The 21,141-nt window shown below is 40.9% G+C and overlaps 1 protein-coding gene across 3 annotated transcripts in view; it reads right to left on the bottom strand.

Moving 5' to 3' along the window:
- Positions 1-346: 346 nt before the first annotated feature.
- ST8SIA5 (ST8 alpha-N-acetyl-neuraminide alpha-2,8-sialyltransferase 5) overlaps positions 347-21,141 on the bottom strand; it is a gene marked incomplete at both ends in the record, with an annotated part of 39,815 nt that continues 19,020 nt past the window's right edge. For 2 of the 3 annotated variants that reach the window (XM_080637615.1, XM_080637616.1), the window contains 6 exons: positions 347-815; positions 1,837-1,929; positions 5,754-5,866; positions 8,143-8,287; positions 11,012-11,098; positions 14,278-14,370. In XM_080637615.1, coding sequence (XP_080493741.1) covers positions 347-815; positions 1,837-1,929; positions 5,754-5,866; positions 8,143-8,287; positions 11,012-11,098; positions 14,278-14,370 — 1,000 coding nt within the window. The remainder of the gene's footprint in view (positions 816-1,836; positions 1,930-5,753; positions 5,867-8,142; positions 8,288-11,011; positions 11,099-14,277; positions 14,371-21,141) is intronic. The other variant, XM_080637617.1, reaches the window with a different exon arrangement.

Here is a 21,141-nt window from a genome sequence, read left to right as displayed (position 1 = left end):
ACTGATTCTCCTCAAAAGTTTGGTTCTTTTCTTCATAGTGAAATGATAAATATATCAATTTGCTCTGTTTATCCCTAAACTTCTTTGGGAATGTGCTTCTTATCTGATTTCCTTTTCAGGGCAGTGTATACCCTGGTGCAGAAGAGTTTTGCTTCTCCTAAACTGTTAGGGACCCAACTCTGCTAGCAGGAAAGATGCTGGTATCCTAGATCCTATGGGATGCAATGCCTTGAAGAAATTTATATCAAACAATTATTGCATAATCTCAGGGTGTAATAAAACGTTCTACACCATACATAGGCATCAAGTTACTGTTAATTTTATGTCAGAAGAAGAAGTGTCTCCATCAACAGCAGCTGCAGGTGCCAGTATGCACCCGCAGGATCCCCTTGCTGTGCATGTGGAGAAAGTTGAAGATTTCTGAGGGCATGGCATGAAAACCAGGGCGAGGTTTCACATTGTCATAGTAGTGATGAGTTATAAAAATCCCTGAGGGGTTCATGGGGAAAGCCCAAAAGCCAAAAAGGTGGACCTCTTCACAGAGCTCCAGGGCAGCAGTTACCAGGATCAGCCCAGTGCTAATCCGCTTGGCCCGCACCCCTTGGCCAAGCCAGTAGCGTGAGACATTGATGAGATACTGGGGATGAAAGTAGTAAACAGCTTGCTGAGATTCAAAATCATCTAGGACGTATTTGACCCGGATTGAAACGTCCGTGTTGCGAGTGTTGTAGAAAGCTGGCAGCAGCACAGAAGCGTTCTCATAGACCTGGAGCACGTTGTAGAAGGGTTTTCTCCATTTTTCCAGCTTATGAAATCTAAAGGGAAAAGGATGCATGAGACTGTGAGACCAGCATGGGCTCAGTCTGGACCCAGTAGACAAGAAACCTCCAGTGGGCTTTTACTGAAATATTTCTGATTAAGAGATAATTCTGATAACAATGCTTCAGTTTTAACAAGGGGAATATATTTAGATTTATGGCTAAAACATCAGTGTCAAAAATAGGGCAAAAATGTAGGGGATAAAAAGATACATATTCTCCTCTGGTTTTGCAATACATTCATTAACAGTTGACAAACTTTGGAAACATTTCTGATCATGTCTCATTTCTCATTTTATTATGAGAAGGATGTAAACTGCATCTGTATACTGCACTATGCAGTGCAGAACTCTATTAGAAAGTGGCAAACACCAAATCAGAATAAAAGACTAAAATGTCTAACTGTAGCATTTAAAAGAAATCCAAAATGCAAGCAAATTATTTTAGGTGGCTTGAGAAAAGAAGCACGTTCCCCCAGCAATAAAGGAAGGCACTAATTAGCCCCATGATCTCAGACCCATCAGCAAGGTATCATTAAGGCCTTAACAAATTTAAAATTAAAATCACCCAGACAATCCTGTCTATGAAGCTTAACTGGCTTTTTTTCAAAAGCACAGGACAATGTGCATTACTTTATTTAAACATTTAAGGTGAGATCCAGTTGCTTCCACCCTGAATGTTTCTGAGACATTTGCCTGAGGCTTGCAAGCACGGCACAAACCTTCCAGGGGAAGGATGGCTCTGCTGTTCCAATTTTAGCTCATCAGCTTCTCACTTTCTATCACCAATGCACAAGTTGAAGTGTGTAACAAACTTCTGTCAGTTGTTACTGATTCCATATACCAATTCAGAATGAAATGTATGATTCCTTGTGTCAGTTGAAAGTAATATTGGGGGGAATAAAACTCTGTAACAGATAGAGTTAAGTGAAAAGTAGATTTGGAAAAACAACAGAGATGGGAAAAAAAAAAAAACAAAACAACTCACCAACACAAAACCAAAACCAAAACAGAAATACCTCTCAGTAATTATACTGGGATTGACAGTCACGACATCCGTTTTCACTCCAACATCTGTTAAGTATTTCTCAGATATAGGAGGCAAATTGCATCTATAAAGGAAAGAAATCAGTAAGAAAGTTAGAAAATTCCTTGCACCTTTTCAGGACTAGAAAGTAGAGTTGATTTAAGCATTTCTTCCAAGCAACAGATCTAGAAACAGACTAAGATTTTAAAAGTGTATCAAAACATCTTGATGCCCAAACTGTTCATTAAGGTAACAAGTTACAAGGAGCTAAGATCTCTCATCTTCCCTGAGTATTTTTGCAGATGTAGTGATAGGACAAGGGCTAACAGGTTGAAACTTAAACAGAGGAAGTTTAGATTGGATATAAGGAGGAAGTTCTTTAAGGGTAGTGAGGCACTGGAATAGGTTGCCCAGGAAAGCTGTGAATGCTCCATCCTTGGTGGTGTTCAAGGCCAGGTTGGACAGAGCCTTAGGTGACATGGTCTAGTGTGAAGTGTCCATGGCAGGGGGTTTGGAACTAGATGATCTTAAGGTCCTTTCCAACCCTAACTATTCTATGATTTTATGTAGTCAATGCTCACTCATTTTGCTTCCTTAATAGTAGTTCAGCTATTTACTTTGGCAATTTAGGATGAAAAGCGTGTGAAGCCTATAAAATCAAAGACTTCCTCAGCAACAGCTGAGCTGTATTCAATAATTAATAGACAAACTATAACATTGCCTTTAACATGCTTTGTTTCATACCCAACAAAATTTAGAAGAAATTCTCCACAAGAGACAAATCACTCCAGTCCGAATGAGCCCAAAACTATTGGCTTCCCTTCCTTTTCCCTATATAAGCATCTCCCAGTGCAGTGTAAAAGCAGGAATTTATACTCTACGGATTCATCAGAGGATGCAAAAGCTAATAGGAGCAAACTTGTGAAGATTTGCAAACCCTGAATTTGTCCAACCTCCACTCACCTTGGCCTTGACCTAGATTCATCATCTTACAAAATTTAGAGCATCCCTCAAGAGATGCAGAAGTTACTGAAACACACACACGTACGCACAACCTATCACAGAAGCTTCACTTCTATAGGAAACCCAGATAAAAAAAAAAAAACCTTCAGTGCGTTTTATCAGAGGCAACGTAAGTGGCTTTGCAACTAGTTTTACACTCATGTTAAGCCAGTTAGATACGTGCTGGCATTTTGAAAACTTTTGATCTACAAGCCTCTATAAAAGCCATCACTGTTAAGATCTCCACATATCAGAAATACTGCTGTGCCTAATTCCCAAACATGTCCATATTTCTGAAGATCAAAGCTGAACAGGAGAAACCTGTGAAGGTATTTAGGGTAAGGAATGCTCAGTGTTTTCACAATAGTACCGTTCAGCTGTCAGCATCATTTCTCACTCACAGGGACAAGGTGAGTGGGGAGGAGAAGAAAGCACAAAAATCCTCCACAGTCCTTCTCAGACTCAGCAGGTTCTCATCTACCTTCCGGAGAGTCCCTCTTTATCAGGTCAGATAATTTTTTTTAGCCACCTCATCCTTCTCATCCTTCTTATAGGCAATGCTATTTCAAGTACTCTTCTCTGCTAGGTCATGCAACATCCTTCTTAAGTCCTCTACCATCCCCAGTTCCACCTAGGACTGAGCACTGCGCTCATTAAATTATATTTGGAATAGGTTTTCAAATACTTAGCTTCAATATTTTTGAACAGTAAACTCTGCCCCATCCCTGGCAGTGCTCAAGGCCAGGCTGGATAGGGCTTGGAGCAACCTGCTCTAAGTGGAAGGTGTCCCTGCCCATGGCAGGGGGTTGAAACTGGATGAGCCGTAAGGTCCCTTCCAAGACAAACCAGTCTGGGATTCTACGATTAAAAAAGACTGAATTTGTTGAAAGTGCTAATTCCTCACAAAAATGATACAATCTTCATAAACTGCACTTTTGACCTAGGACCAAAAATTCATCCCTGCAAAGAGGATCTCTAAATGCACCCAATGTTCCATCACAGATCTCTACTCTGGCCAGTAGATGGAGATAGACAATAACAACCAGTAAAAGCAGTTCATGTGTGTGTAGTTTATCTATTCTATTGTACTATAATGAATTGCTATCAGAATTTATTTCATAGAAAAATACTGTTTATATCCTGCTGGCCACAATCTTCTGGACTACAAAAGATTTTCCCAGGTGTCCTGAAGTTATCACCTAATGTTAGCAGTGCCCCATAGGCTGTTCTTTAAATATTTCAAATAATTATTTCATTGGTGACCAAGATAGTGCTTCCTGACAGTTTGGTGGACTGGTTTTAGACTGGAAGGTAGATGTGTACAGATCTGACCTTAAACACAGGCCTTGCTTTAAAATTTATGTCAGCAGACCTTAGGCTTTTAAACACAAGCATGTCTTTGTGCATAATGCTGGGTCCATGCGTTCTGGAGATGGGGAACCAGGGATTTCTTTTGCATAAGTCCGGATGTATTTATTAATATTTCAGTTCTACTTAAGCCTCTATTTAGTTAGTCACTGGTACCAACAGCAATCCGATTTCTAAGTAAGTTCTGTAGTGATTCAATCAGCTCTTTTTTAATCTGGTTTTGGTACAGTTTTAGGAAGAGTAATATTGGTAAAAAGGGACCTCCACTGAATGTTGTTATACAGGAATTATGACATTTGCTGCCCATGTTTCCACTTCTACTCATCAGCTTGTCATTTCCCTGTGTAACATGTACCACTCCTTTCAACCATATTGATAGCTGTGTGCCAATACCATAGGAGGGAGTCTACAATAATTATGTAATGTACATGGGGTACACTAGGCTTTTAAGAAGCAAATTATGTAAAGCCTGGACTGTTTCACAGATTAAAACTAAGACAATAGCTCCCTATAAAGTAGGCACAAGAGGAAGACACAAGGGTCTGAAAAGAATGAATAGGGAAGGGAAGACCTGTACAATTTTATTTATCATTTGATGCCAAATTAAATTAAGAATGCATTGAGCCAAAATATGGCCTAATTTTTGCTGGTATGAAATCAGATAAATTCACTGATTTATGTACAGTTATTCTAAACTAACAGCAACATAAAGAAGATCAGAAAATAGGCCAATATTCTTCTCTTCTACGAAACAGGTCATGAATTTGTGATCTAGCTGTCATATGGCATGACCTAGGCAAAGAGCTAAACATGATTTAGAGAGGGATTAGTCATGAATATGAATAATTAAAACATCTTTCCCATATATATTAAGGATGATAAAAGTGCTGCTGAACTCTGCTATCCAGACACACATACTGTAGGACATCCTAGTTTATGCAGAACCTGGATAACTCCACATATCTTGGAGAGCACAATAAGAAGACACTCAACCTTCGAAGTTATTCACGTGTCCCTGCACACCTGGGGGACTCCAGTTACTGTTACTCCCATTATCCAGCTTCACTTCAGTGGAGCTCTGCACCACCACAGAAGCACACCTCTGAGACATGGGAGGCTCTGCATGGAGCAATTAACAACTGGGCAAGATCTTATGTGCTTGTAATGTAACAGAGGTTGTGCCTCTGGTTCAGAACTGCACAATAAAACCATCATGTCCACAGGATGCTGCTTACAGGCTGAAGTCCATGGAAAGATAAATCATAACCTGAGCATAGGGGATATTCCAAAACAGGACATCATGCTTTATCAATAAACCAGTGATAACCATATGGAGTCAGGGAGAAATACTTCCTCAAATTTTTAAATAAATATTATACAGTAGGTGGGGTTTTTTTGAAACATTATTTTTTGTGCAAAAAGCAGGCTTGATACTGCCAGTTTGGCAAATCCCATGTTTCCATGTGACAAAGAATAACTTTTCTGTCCTTTATTTGTCATTAAAGCAGGCAAAAATGAAATTGGTGCTGTGGTGATTACCGAAACACGAAGTCTGCACTGTCAATCTCCCGGCCACATCTGCTGTTCTTTAGAATTCCTCCATTCCCAACCACCGCACATTTCTTAAACTGGGAGCGGTGATACGGCATATCCTGCAAGATCACAGCAAGGAATCAGTTAAATATCCCGGAACATGGAGGCAATGAGTCTCCTTTTTACTTCTTCTTTTTTATTTTTTTGGTGCAGCTGCATCTTGCTGCAGACACACTAATCACAGGAAGTTGACACTGGTTCTGTCCCGCAATATTCCCATGATGTACATATGAATGGGATTGTTTTCTCTGCAATTAGATATAGTATAGGCAACTAACTCAGAGGGAGGAAAAAACAATAACCTGATTTTGTCCAGACTTTTTTTACTCCAGGATGGAGTAATTTTAGAAACTTGCTTTCCCTTTTGATTTCCACATGCGGGCATGAACCATAAAATTAGTATACCCCAGGAACTGCCTTCTGAGCTGCCTACAAATTGCTTGCTCCTCGGGCTCTGATGTCCTGCTTTTGAGACGTCTGCTCAGTCCAGACCAGCTAGTAAAGCCCAAGAACCCTAAGTCAGACAGCACGTCACATCTATTTATCAGAACCTAGATCAGATTTCAGTGCTTGCTACCACTAAGTGTACTAATAGTATCCATGATTATTAATCAGCACTTGTACTACCAGCAGTGCCTATAGCCCCAAATCAGGCACCTTTCTCGACTTGTGTAGGATGCATCCTTCTGTAATCTTCAAGCAAAATTCTGTCTTCATATGCAGACATGCAGCTGCTGCTGAAGCCAGAGAGAGTGAAAATCACATCTCTGAGAAGTGGGCCGTTAGGGTGAGAGGGCTGTGACGCAGAATCGAGCCATGCTACACCTTATGAATATGTAGAGATGTGCTTATGTAAGCATGAGAGCACTTGTTTCAGTACATACATATTTTATCAGTAATTTCATACCACAAACTACAGAGAGATGCAATAGTGGCATGACATTTCTGGGTGCATATTCCCAGTATCTTTCCACAGCATTCATAAGCCATGAGGCAAAAGGGCATGTAATTACACCTGTCTGAGAATAGCAGCAGCTGCCTCACAGACAGGAAATATAGAGTTGTTTCTGCTTTATCCAATGATTTCTTAACACAAAATGCCTTTGCAGTACTGAAAAAGAGGTCAGAAGCCCAGACTGCACTAAGCACAAGGCTCTTGTCTTTACAGTCTTGCTCCTGTGCTTTCAGCCCTTCATCTCCGACATTTACCATGCTGCAGCCGTGCTCCTAGGCAGAGGAAGGCTTTAGCCACATAGGAGCTGCCCAGGGAATCCCAAAGGTAGTTTGGTACATGATAGCACCTTCAAAGCATCCTGAAGGCATACCTGGTTAAATATAACAGCACCTGTAAGACAGTCCTAACAAAAAGTGTAGGCATTTATGTAGTCTTTCATGCATTCATCTGTGCAGTCAGTCAGGGTTTTGTGGAAAATGCTCCTAGACTTAGATGTATCCATTCTTTGCACGTTTCCAGATGCTACAATGCTTTCCTGGATATAGGCCTTTTCCCTGCTCTGCTCCAGTTCCACACATGTACATTTAGATAACAGCACTACCCTACCTATTCATAGTGCTCAAAAAGCAAATGGATTAGAAGTGGTTAGACTCTGAAGGACAACGTTAATGGCACAAATTGAAGTACTTAACTTGAAATTTTTCTGACTTTCTGAAAAGAATACATTTCAGTTATCCCCTCCAAATACGCCATTTTATATTCATGAGGTGTGCCCCAAGATAAATCAGCAGTCACATAAACCCATTTCTGCACATCAGTCACTATGTACAATGCGAATTGCCACCTGGTTATAATTTTGAATGGCCCTAAGTTCAAAGATTATTTGATGAAAAGGTTTTGAATAATCATTATGATGAATATATTTAAAAATTGTGCAGCCTGTTCACAGATAGTCTGCAAACAGAAATAAGTATAAAAATAGTCTGTCTTTGTGAATATGAACTATAAAATAACCATGCCCTCAAAAGAGCAGGTCTACCCCAGATGTTGGATTTACTGTACGTGAATATTGCCCTTTAAAAAGTTCTGATCAATAAGTGTCTCTTTTATTCAGCTTTCTTAACTTATTTCATTAGCCATTTTGCTACTAGGTCAGTAATATACTGCAGGAAAATATCTATATATTGCATACTAGAGCAGATGACAAATAGACAATAGGATAATCAGCTAAAATATCATATAAAAAATAAACATTTTTAAAGTAAAAGCTATTAAGTTTGTAGAAATGTCAAACAGCCAGCTGCTAAATGCTTGGCTATAGTATCTAACGCAGCAAGTAGAGTGAAGTTGATTCTTCAAATGGCCAGAAGAATGAGGCACCTTTGGAAACATTTTGAAGATCTCCTGGTTGATGTGGAAGATTCCACTAGTATCCACTTCATACTTCAGTTTAGTTCCCAAGGGAGTATTTTTCTGGGTGGTGAACAGAAAGGCAGGGGCATTGCAACACTTTGACAAAGTAGATCTGTAAAATGAAAAGAGAGAAATATGATCAAGGATGCTTTAGGATTTGCAATTACTATTACTCCTAACAAGGCTGAGAAAGTTGGGGCTGTTCAGCCTGGAGAAGAGAAGGCTGCGTGGAGACCTCATAGCAGCCTTCCAGTATCTGAAGGGGGCCTACAAGGATGCTGGGGAGGGACTATTCATTAGGGAGTGTAGTGATAGGACAAGGGGTAATGGGTTCAAACTTAAACAGCGGAAGTTTAGATTGGATATAAGAAGTTCTTTACTGAAAAAGTGGTGAAGCATTGGAATGCGTCTGCCAGGGAAGCTGTGAATGTTTCATCCCTGGCTAGTTTGCTGGATTTTCCTTTAGAAAATTTCAGATTCAGTGAAATTTTCCCTGAGTGAGTAATGAATAGAGGAGAAAAAAAAAAAAAAAAAAAAAGAAAAGAAGAAATGAGATCTCTATACCTGCCTTTTCGAGACTGCAGGAAACATATGTGCAAATTGCGCCCTGCTCCAGACCCTGAAGCTGAGCTTCTGCCCCTACAAACCATCCTAATGAATTAGTCCCTCTCTCCTTTAGAGATCTTTCATCTTTTGTAAACTATTTACTCATCACTGGGCAGGAAATGTAGGGGTTAAAGTATTCATCTGGGGATGTGGAAAACTTGGCAAGGCAGGGACTTAAACACAGCAGTACCTAAAGACACTATCTCACTTACCAGACAACTGTGAATTACAAAAACTGTGATTACAAAAAAACTTTCAAAGGTCTTAGTTTTGCCTTTGACCCTGTATACGTGCAGGAACATGATGTGGCCCCAACAGATGGACTTCAAGCAGACAGGTCTCAATGCACTGTATAGGATGTATAGCACAATGCACTCTGCTTAATGTGCTGGTGCTAGTGGCCTGAGACAGAATGATGGTCCTCCTTAGATAGTCCTTTTTGATTGCCCCTACCGCTGGAGTGGCTGCCTTATTTCAATGTGCTCCTCTCCACACTTCAATGTACTTCTCACATTCTGGGTACAATCACTAGTTCCCTTACTTCAACCAGTCTTCAAGATGGTAGGCTCTAATCCTGAATGGCTCCTGTCTTCAAAGTGGGCTCTGATAATTGCCCATCAAGTCATTTCCAGAAAAAAAAGAGTATACTAAAAACCCTAAAAAACTTCCGTGTGGAGCTCACGTTGGAAAAACTGTTATGAGCCTGGGACTAACAATTAGTTATTTTTAAAGATGTTAATGACTAACTCAGCACATGCATTTTCACATTCTCTCATTAACTCGTGACAGCTAGTTCCTGGAATCATGCAAGACAATTCAGGAGAAAATTGTGGGGCTTTATTCTAAACAACAGCACTGGATCTAGCCAGTGACTTAGAGACTTAACCAGTCTATATTCCACTTACTCTGAAATAATGTGTTTTCTCTAGACCTGCTCAAATTTGGCCTCAAATGTATCAATATTCAACATTCAAATATTGGTTTGGCTTCATTCTACTATTGCTTTCGCAACTCCAGTTTCAAAATTTGTATTTTGAAAACACCATGGTGGATCTCCAGCAAAGTCATATGAAGGAAGACAGAGTGCTATAGTAATTGACCGCAGAGGTCTCCGAAGACCAGTTAAAGTATTTAGTCAGTCACGGAGTAACAGCTTTTAATTAAAAAAAAAAAAGAAAAAAAGAAAGAAAAGTCATAAACAGTGTCTGACAGTATCTAAACCACCACAGGAAAATCCCATTTGAGTATTTTGAGGGACAAATTAGATGTGTTGCCAATGATGTTACCAATTTTACACCACCAGAGAGTTAGGCTGATGCATTAGGCACAGCCATTAAGGCTTGGCTTCTTCCTCACTTCTGCCTGAATCATACCTGGAAGTCTTTCCTGTACCAAACTCCCTGTTTCTCCTGGTAAGACTGTTCCACATGCCAGAACAGCCCCCTTTCACTCTTGCTGTTGACTTTTTAAAGCAGCCCAGAAAGCCAACCATATCCTGGGCTGCATCAAGAGGAGTGTGACCAGCAGGTCGAAGGAGGTGATCCTGCCCCTCTACTCTGCTCTCATGAGACCTCACTTGGAGTATTGTGTGCAGTTCTGGTGTCCTCAACATAGAAAGGACATGGAACTGTTGGAACAAGTCCAGAGGAGGGCCATGAGGATGATCAGGGAGCTGGAGCACCTCCTGTATGAAGATAGGCTGAGAAAGTCGGGGCTGTTCATCCTAGAGAAGAGAAGGCTGCATGGAGACCTCACAGTCTTCCAGTATGTGAAGGAGGCCTACAAGGATGCTGGGGATGGACTCTTCATCAGGGACTGTAGTGACAGGACAAGGGGTAATGGGTTAAAACTTAAACAGGGGAAGTTTAGATTGGATATAAGGAAGAAATTCTTTACTGAGAGGGTGGTGAGGCACTGGAATGGGCTGCTCAGGGAGGTTGTGAATGTTCCATCCATGGTGGTGTTCAAGGCCAGGTGGGATGAGGCCTTGGGTTGCATGGTTTAGTGTGAGGTGTCCCTCTGCCCATGGCAGGGGGTTGGAACTAGATGATCTTAAAGTCCTTTCCAACCCTAACTATGATTCTATGATTCTAAAAGGATGACACTCCAATAGTAACAGTGATTAAACGCTTACTTTTGCTACCCATACAAAGGTTTGATCTCTCTACAGGAAGCTAAACTTAAACTAAAGTAAATCTTACTCAGCCTTATTAATGTGGACGATTCTTACTTTAATAAATTAGCTTCTGTGACATTCATCTCCCATTTGCACATCTGTAGGTTCTTCCATCTGTCAAACAATTCAGTCTGTTTCACCCTAAAATATAAAAAGAAAGAAAATTAAATTTCAGTTCATTACAAAGGCTTCATTTCCTAAAACAGCTGCAGCCAGGGGACCATGGTTTTGACAATCTAGTGAATGCAAAATCTTAGTATTTTTATTTCCTCTTCTGCTCAGACATAGTATCTCTAAGCCATGAAAACAGAAGTACAGATGGACCTTTTCAGATATTTGGGCCTGGTTTCTATTCCCTCATAGGCACTCTCCATTTCTTCAGGATAAAAAGAGCAGTATCAAGCAAGAAGTATCTAATGTACATCTGTCCACAGTCTGCTGGGAAGCTAGTAAGTGTCTGGCAACTACAGCAGCTTTGAGAAAGAAAGTTGCACCTAGCAGACAGGTCCAGCAGAGGAGGTATTGGAAAAGAGGATACTTCAGATAATTTGGCCAACTACCATTATATTTTGGTGAGGTTATCTTAATCTGTGAGATGCTACAGAACAGCAGTTGCCAAATCCATTTTATAAACTGCAAGAGCACACATGTAGGGATAAGCATCTGTGACCGCAAGAGGACATGAAAAGCTCTTTACATAAGGATCTCTCCTTCCCTCTCTGTTAGTAAATATACTTTATATTCAAAAAATTACATTTCTATGTCTACTAGGCTGATACAACATGACATATATTTGGTGATATCATCAATTCCAACCACTTCAACTGTATAGTTCATATATGTATTTGGACAACAGGGGTAATGAAGGCCTTGGAAATATCTAGAGTTAGGGAGCAATTTCATAATATGGCTAGGAAATTCTGAAGTCTGAATTACTTTAAGACTGATAGGTCTTAATGAGTTGTCTTCCGGGAGGGCTTTGGATGTTTGAATAAAGCAAAGACTTTTAAGATAATTATATATTTAAAGTGAGTAGAACTCAGGAATTCCCAGGAATTAGGTCATACTGTACTTTCTGTAGCCCACCAGAGCACATTAACTTGGAAATCTTCCATTACTGTGAGGACTGAGTTAGCAAATGTAGCACATTAGAAGCAAGCACATCAGAAGAACCCAGCATAGTAAAAAAGCTTAATGTCAAATGGAATCTCCATAAAAGCAAGGCTAACTCTATCTAGCTGAGCAGGAGTATACTACCTTCTATGCGCCAGTGGATAAAATGAAGAACAAAAATTAGTAATTCACTGTACCATCTGATAAGTATGCACAAAACCAATTAAAAACTCCCCATCTTCAGCAAAACACTCGCAGAAATGTGACATTCTCACCCTTTCCATTTATGTTTAAGCACTGCAAGTCAGCAAGCAGTGCAAATCTGTTAGTTGTGTATTCCCTTCATCCAGTACCAAATGCAGAAGATAAGGACATAACCTACCTTTTTCTATGCATGAAGTCAGTGAGGGAACCATGCTCTAAATCACGCACACCTGGAGCAACAAATTGATTTTCTGTAGCCTTGATTGCTTAATGCTATGCACTTGCATAGCTGCATTTTCAACTGAGATTCTCAGTGTGCTTTACAGAACTTAATAAAATAGATTGTAAGATTACAAAACCAGTGGTTTTAGATATGTAAGGGATTAGGTATAATCCCAGCACCTAAACTCAGAGCAATGCTGAAAATACAAAAGGACAACACAAAAAATACTTCGCTATGCTCTGCCCAATGAGTTTCATTGGCAACCTCACTTTTTGGCCCCATTCCATCACTATGGTTTCAAGGATGCATCTTATTCAACTCATTAGTTTCCTGATGAAAGGACCACAAAAGACAAATTCCAAGTATTTTGTTGTTTCTCTTAATTACATTTTCATCATTTTTACTGAGTATTATTAAGTTGTGGAACTCATTGCTGGTTTAGACGATCAAAAGTACAAATGGGCTCAGAAAAGATCTAAACAGATTAACAGAGAAGTCTATTCTCTGCTCTGATTACTGTAGTCTAGTCACGATCTACCACGCAGCAAGTCCCCATGACGCTATATGTTACCAGGTACAGCTAACCTTTTCGTTTAATTCTTAGCCTTTGCTACTGGCCATTGTCAATGATAGAGCTATGAGTCATTCTGGCTGTTCTTACTCTTGCTGTGAGTCATTCTGGCTGTTCTTATTCTTTAATTACCTGATATTGAGTATTACACTGGTTTTTATTCCAAAGAATGATAATGGGTCTGATTAAAATGCCTCAATGTATGTGAAAAGCCTCCTTTTTTTCTTAAATGGACCTCAGGTCAAATTTTGATGTCACTACTTGTACATATAAGATAACCTCAGGAATCTCTGATGCAATACCTATTGATGGGATCTCTTGAGCCTTGTATGTTTTGACAATGTCATTGTAAGTTATAATTTTCATCCTGCCTGAAAAGTAACCTTTGCATCTGGGTCACAACAACCCCATTTGACGCTCCAGGCTTGGGGAAAAGTGGCTGGAAAGCTGCACATGGAAAAGGACCTGGGGGTGCTGATTGACAGAGTTGAACATGAGCAGCTTGTGTCTAGGCAGCCAAGATGGCCGACAGCACCCTGGCCTGTAGCAGCAACAGTGTGGCAGCAGGGCCAGGGCAGCGACCATCCTCCTGTACTGGGCACTGGTGAGGCTGCTCCTCGAACCCTGTGTTCAATTCTGAGCCCCTCACTACAAGAGAGATATTGAGGTGCTGGAGCGGGCCAGAGAAGGGCAATGGAGCTGGTGCAGGGCCTGGAGCACAAGTGTGATGGGGAACGGCTGAGGGACCAGGAGGTGTTTAGTCTGGAGAAGAGAAGGCTCAAGGGGGGACCTTACCGCTCTCTACAACTACCTGACAGGAGGCTGTAGTGAAATGGGGGTCAATCTCTTCTCCCACGTAACAAGTGACAGGAAAAGAGGAAATGGCCTCACCATTTCCTCACCATTTCTCACCATTTCCTCATCATTTCACTTCAAGCTGCACCAGGGGAGGTTTAGACTGGAGTTTGGAAAAATTTCTTCATAGAGGGGGTAATCACGCACTGGAACAGGCTGCCCAGGGCAACGGTGGAGTCACCGTGCCTGAAAGTGTTCACAAACCGTGTAGATTAGACCCTTAGTGACATGGTTTAGTGGTGGCCTTAGCAGTGCTGGAGTAATGGTTGGACTTGATGATCTTCAAGGTCTTTTCCAACCAAGGTGATTCTATGATTCTATGATTCTTTTCAGCAAGCATTCATTCATACTTACATAGACAAAACCTTCACCTCAATGATGTCATGCCGTAATTCCAAGCATTTAGTAGAGTTGTATTCCAAAGGTCCTTCATAAAACTCAAAATACCTGAAGAAAAACAAGCAGAAAGATTACAAATAAGGCTTAGACTAGCATACTTCCTTACCCATCAAGAGCAATTTGCTTAATGTTGATAGTTATGATTTTTGCCTAACTTTACACTATGCTATCTGGCCCACAGGCACGTTATTACTTCACACAAAAACACAGATATAATTGCTGATGGTAGAACAGCCACCCATGTCCACTTTGTCCATCCCTACAGGAGTGCATCTTTTTTGCAGGCACCAACAAGGATCAAATACCTTTCCAGCAGTCAGCATGTGGCAGCTGCCATTGAAAGTCAGGGAAAAGCACCGATCACTTGAGGAACACTGCTCCCATCATCCTTTGGTGTCTGAATATGCTGAAAAGAGTACCTTAAAGTTTGCTCTTGGGTCAAAAGCAAAGTGCTGGAGGTTGTACCTTGTCTGTGGAAACTTGCATAGCTCTATGCATTTGAGATTTTAAATGGGATTTACTCTTGGTATATTTGGAGGGGATGGGAAGCTGGGATTTTCTTCTCCAAAAAACTGAGTTGGCTTTGAGAATGAAAGGATTTGAATGCTCAGAACAAATGACTGCTATTCTTAATTGAAATATTGATATAATTTTTTTATTATTTTTTATTTTTTGTTAAATTCCTCTACCTTAGCCATCAGAGTGGAGTGAAGGGGAAACAAAACACAGCGGTAGCTACTCATATTTAGGGGTCAGAGAAAGCCCAGGCTGTGCAGTGAATTCAAAGAGACTGTATTCAAATGACAAAAAATATTTAGGGTTTAAATCAAGCTCTGTATCAGTTTCACCATTTATGGTTAGAAGTCTGTATTAAAACCTAATACCTAAAACCTGTGCATACTCACACAGCAGTTGTGATCATAATGAAGAAATACAAGGAAACAACCTGGAGGAGTAGGTATTATGATAAAGGTTAGAGCAAGTTATTTTGATGAATCCTTTAAATTCTCAGAATTCATGAGGCTGTAACTCCAAACTATGTTTTGAATTTTCAATATGAAAGAAAAACACAAGATTCCTGGAAGAGCTTTATTTAAACTATCACTGGAAACGTAATATTTTGGGTTTATGTCATTTTAAAATAATACCATGTTTGACCCAAATGTCTGTTCAGTTCTGAATATATGATCCTTAAGTAGGAAAGACTTTTTAGTTTCCTTAGTAGTTCGTGTTTGTAGTTAATATCAGAATTTTGAGGGATCCAAAACTGATCTGTTCTGGAGAAGTGCTAAGCACTTACACACCCCACGGGAACTGTAGGAAGGGAGAGTGTCCAGAAAACATCTCCAAGTATCTGCAACAGAGCATCCAAAGGCCAGAAGCATCTAAAAGCAAACAGCTTCTGAATTTTGCCTTCTAAGTACATCCAAATACCAATGTGATAAAGCAGGGAAGAGAGAAGCCCATAAAAGGGAGAAAGGGACTACAGTATGTGACTGGAAGAAGCCCAAGAGCCTCCCAAAGCAATCTGCTATCAACTACGAACGTTTCTGTCTTGTCAGAGGCTGCTTTAGGAAGTGTCTCTCTCACCTCTTCCTGAGGTTTTCACCATCTCAGCTTTTAAAAATCCCAAACCAACCATCTCTGTGATCCAATGAGGGCAAAAACCTTGAGACTGAAAGGAGGAAGCCTATGCCTAGAATCTGGCAGGAGGAGAAGATCATAAATTCCTAACAAAGAGGTAATCTGATTACTGTAAGAAAAAAAAAAAAAAACAACTCAGCAATCTTTAAAAGATGTGACTATTTGGAAATGTCTTGGCATATTCTTCAAGGCAACGAAGCAGTGGCTGCCCCATCCCTGGCAGTGTTTAAGGCCAGGTTGGATGGGGCTTGGAGAAACCTGCTCCCCACGGCAGGGGCTTGTAACTAGGTAAGATTTAAGGTTCCTTCCAACCCAAACCCATTCCATGACTCTATGAAATTATACTACTTATTGCACTCCATAAACAGTGACAAATCTGTGAGAAGATTTCCAGAGCCTCCAGAAAGGAGATACAGTTCATGTAACATGAACCTTCATCTGGACTGTCACCAAAAGGCTTGGGTTCTCCTTTCAACTCAATTGTTCACCTGGTCATTCAGCCTTCACTAAAGACTAGCTGAGACCCATTGCACTGGCACATCTCCTGCGTGCATGGCTTGTTGAGCTGGACCTGAACAACCTCTTGTACTCTGAAAGCTGCTCCAACTGAGATTAGATTAAGAACTCACCTGGCTGCACCAGGCCAAAGCCTTATGGGGATGTACCCCAGATAAAATTAATAAACTACACTGAAATCTTTCTCTCAGGAGCCAACACCACAGGACTTCTTCCTGGTCACAGAATTTTATAGTGGTGAGGGAATCCCCTCTGGCTACTAGTCCATACAAACTTTTTTGTCCTTCCGCAATACTCAGTTTTCCTACTGTATTTTGGTGTAACCATTCTTTATTTCTTTCAGTCAGACAAGGCTGGGACCCCGAATGTGCCTATTCTACATGTTAGCTAGTGGCACATAAACATCTGAATGCAACACTCAGCACGTTACACACCACTCCTACCTCTCTGGACATAAGCAATCTCTGTCAGCCTTGACCTTGCCTTTCCACATAACACTGGATTTCAGAACCTATTTGTGTCTAAGGACAGGTAAGAATGGCAGAAATCTAGATTAATGTGTATTTTTATCTTTCCTGCGTACTTCTTGCTCTGCTGCTAACTTAGAGAACTGCAGCTCAGATACTAGACAGCACATGCTATCACATGGGAATGCTGCAGCAGGGGAAAGCTGGCTTCCGTTCGTGGCACTCGAGACAAAGATGTCATTTTATGGAACAGAGATGAAATTTCCTGAGTCCCACCCATTCCCTTTGATCACTCCCTGGATACCCAAGCCACAAAACGAAAACAGAAATGAGAAAAGACATGTCACCAAAGAGGCAGAAAGGTAACGATGAAAGCACAAGGTAAAAATAAATCACTTCTGGGTCTGAAAGGAAATCCACAAGGCAGCATTACACTTGTAGGACAGTTATTCCATTACCATACAGCTTCAAAAAGCGCAGAACTATCCTGCAAGTCCCCCACAGTAGCTCCAGCTTTTCCAGCAGAGTCACTGCGAGTGTCAAATTCACCATCTGGCACATCATGGAAGTGCAGGAGGATCCATGAAACAGGCCGGATGACACACTGCCAATGGGACACGTGCCTCCTGCAGCAAAGGCAGTGTCGCTTTTGCACTGAGTGGGGAGAAGATGCTACTGGCCACAGGGTAAGCTCAACTGAAACTAACTCAGTGTGCCTAAGCCATCGAATAATCATCATCTGGGCTGTCATTCATAAGCCCCAAAACCACATCTGAAGCAGACAGTCAGGCACTAAGTCTCCTTAGTATTAACGCTACTGATGCTGCAGCACCAAGGTTGCAAGCATTAATGATGCTACATCAGCATCAAGGAATCTGCAAGCCAGTATCTGATGAATAGACTATTAGAAAAAGGTTATTTTCCTTCTCCTAGGAGAGTTGTTCATGCTATTTATTTGTTTCACAGCAATCCCCCCTCTTGCTACAGACACTGAAGCAAATTAGTAGAGGCAGGTTCCTGGAGCACTGGTCAACCTTTTCCAGCAGAAGTGCTTCATGTTGCACTTCTCCAGAACACAGCTTTTGTACACCAGGTTCTAGCACAAGGAAAACAGGTTCCCTCAAATGTCCTTTAAATACAGCTCCTCTGCTCAGCAGGGTCTGGTCCTGCTGGGAGTGTCTGGAGATCAGCCCCACACGCTCTCCCAGAAGGAGCATCAGTCTCACCCACTCCCTAGGCTCTGAGTGCTGCTTCTGCTTATTAACTCCCACTCTAAACCATGTAGTTCCCTGTGAACGAAGATACATTTGCCTGTCAGAAAGCTTAATTAGCAGAAATGGGAACTGTCCTCCTCATCATCTTCCTCAGTGTGATATCCAGCTAAGATACAAGGGTGTAGTGCAGTTTATTTTGATTTATGCTCTTGATTAGTGACAAGTGACGAACCTGACTACGCTACTCCTTGTGCTACAGAAAAGGGCTGTGTTTCACCTTTATGACAGTCATGTTTTCTATCCATGAAACAGAGTTGATGTGTCTCCAACAGAATATCCTGTCGCTGCACTGCCTTCACTTCCCCTGCTGAGATCTAAACTACTTTTATCCATTGAAGGTCATAAGTCTACTGGAAAACCAACACAATAATCCATGATTCTTCACAATAGGGAATCACAGCAAATAGAACAGTTGCACGGGGGATTGCGTTTTCACATGGCTCACTGCTCTGTGTCCATGCAAGTCAATTGCTGTTTTCAAATCCACATTAAATCCAAACATCAGATGTCATATCTGAACACCATACAAGCTACAAGTGCTCAGAGAGGACACCACTTTTTTATGGCTCTCAGCACTTATGCCCAGAAATGAGATGCTATTCACTCTGTAATTTTCCTTTTTTTGACTGAGACTTACTTCTTTTCCAACCTTCATGTCTCTCATTGCAACCTCACTTCCAGCTGAGCAGCTTACTGAGCTTGCAAGTGAAAGACATATTTGGTTTCCCAGTACACCAGCTAACTCTTAGGTCTTTGATCATCTCCAGCTGGGTTACTCCAGCTTTGATCAAAAGTAAGCTTTTCTTGATCATGGCTGCATGAATTTAAAAGCCTGGGACTTCAATCCTGCCTTCAAGTGACACTTGGATTGAGGCACTGATTTGTCTGATATATTGAACAAAGGTTTTAAAATCCAATTGGGTGTTAAGCATCTTTTAAACAAGAGCATTTTCTCCTGCACAAGCTGCCTTTCCATTTCGTTCGTTCCTGCAGTGATAGTTCTGCACGGTTTGCAGTGAGGCTGCAGCACTTATGGTGCAAGAGAACAGAGTGTAACAGGAAAGATTCCACCTACCCTGCAGGAAAAACAAAGATCTTTCCAAAAATATACATTATCCAGTGACTAAGAAATGAGTATAAATGAACCAAGTCATGCAGGCTTCTGCTAAATACTAAGAGTACTGTCCAATTAGCAGTGTCTGCGCTCATCAGTATGGGCAGATCCATGGCCAGCAGGTCTAGATTCACCACCACTACTCAGGAACATAGCAAGCGTTCCAGAGCACATTCCCCAAAGCACATGGGGATTCACATTCATCTGACTAGGCTAGAATGGGATCTTCAAACTGCTCTAGCTGAGGTGGAGCATATCATCACTATAAGGGCTCTGGAAAACTCATCCAAAGCAGAGCAAATCAGGCATTGAAATCACTTCATCAGAGAGCACATTGTGACTAAATCCCTTCGCTTCTACTAATATTTCTACATAACAACACCAAAACCTACAAGATTTAGTCAAAAGGTTTAAGGGTCTGACATCAATACAGTGAGCTTTTTCCCCTCAAAGAATGGATCCTACCACTTCACGAGGCATATTCTCCTAAGATTACTTTGACCTCGTTTGGAAGGCACAATCCCAGTTTGGTAGATAAAGAAGTTGACGTAGAGGCTCTTAAAGGTCCTTTCCGACCTAAATGATTCTGTGAGCGGCAGGTAAGTCCATGGCAGGCAGAAACAGGGACCTTGGCTTATGCTCTCATAAACACTGCACAGTGGGGGATTGGAACTGGATGATCTTGAGGTCCTTTCCAGCCCTAACTATTCTGTGATTCTATGATTCTATTACCACCAAGAACAAGAGCAGTCTCTGAAGCTGATGGAACTCATAACCTTTCATACTGTACCTTGCGAAAGAAAACACCTGTGGACATACTGATGTTAAATGAGATCCCCCTGCTCTCACAGTTGGCAAGTGAAGCAGAGATGTTCTATGTCCTTAGATTAATTTACATTTCACTCGGGCTGTGGCACAAAAAAAAATCACACTGCTGCATGTGTGTTTCTGCCATTTGAGAGTTGTGTTGACTTGTCCACTACAAGATGGTGCTTGAAAGACTGAGCTGAAAGAGAAGGTGATGTGGGCACAAAGAAAGATGGAGAAGCAACAGTCTTCTGTTATGGAGGTTCATTAAATTATTTGACTACCTCCTCCTTGGGGACAACAAATACAAAAAAAGATGGTTTTCATTTCTCCTGGTGACCAGCCATTGATGCCAATGTCACTGGCATTAAGGGGTTTAAACCTTTTACCATCTTCGTCTATAATGCTACTAGATGTAGTAGATGTCTAACTGATCATGAACTTTCAGTATATGGTTGCAGTTGTGAATAAAATGTGTCACTATAAACTGTCATGTAAAAAAATAAAAATATAAGCAAGAGAAAATGGTCATACGTCTTTGTATGCACTATGTGGTAATGGCTCTTCTGAATTAGTACATCCAGTTCTGATATTTCATCTCTGAGGGTTTGAGATGTTGGTGGGAGTTACAAAAGGACCTGCAGAAATTAGTTGGGTTCTAAAAAGTATGAGAGGCGTATGAAGCTTAATCTAAACATATGGTGACTGAGTAGGGCAACACTGTACCAGGAAGCAATTAGTAGTGACAGGAAGCTTTTTAATACAGTATAGCAAGGAAAAATAGCATCCAATGGCTGGAAGCTAAAGACAGAAATGGCATTTCTAATGCAAGGCTGGTTTTCTTTCTAGAAGAACCACAGTAAAGAAAAAAAAATATATCAAGAGCTGTAATTCTTGTACAAGAGCTCATGCATCCCAGGAGATTCAAGTAACTGAGGTTAAAAGCTATTAACCCATGAACCTCCTGATTATTCACCTAGGATATTTTGAAATGCTT

Source organism: Psittacula echo, assembly GCF_963264785.1.
Source record: "Psittacula echo genome assembly, chromosome: Z".
In the NCBI taxonomy this organism is placed as follows: Eukaryota; Metazoa; Chordata; class Aves; order Psittaciformes; family Psittacidae; genus Psittacula; species Psittacula echo.
This window is presented reverse-complemented; position numbering and strand designations above follow the sequence as displayed.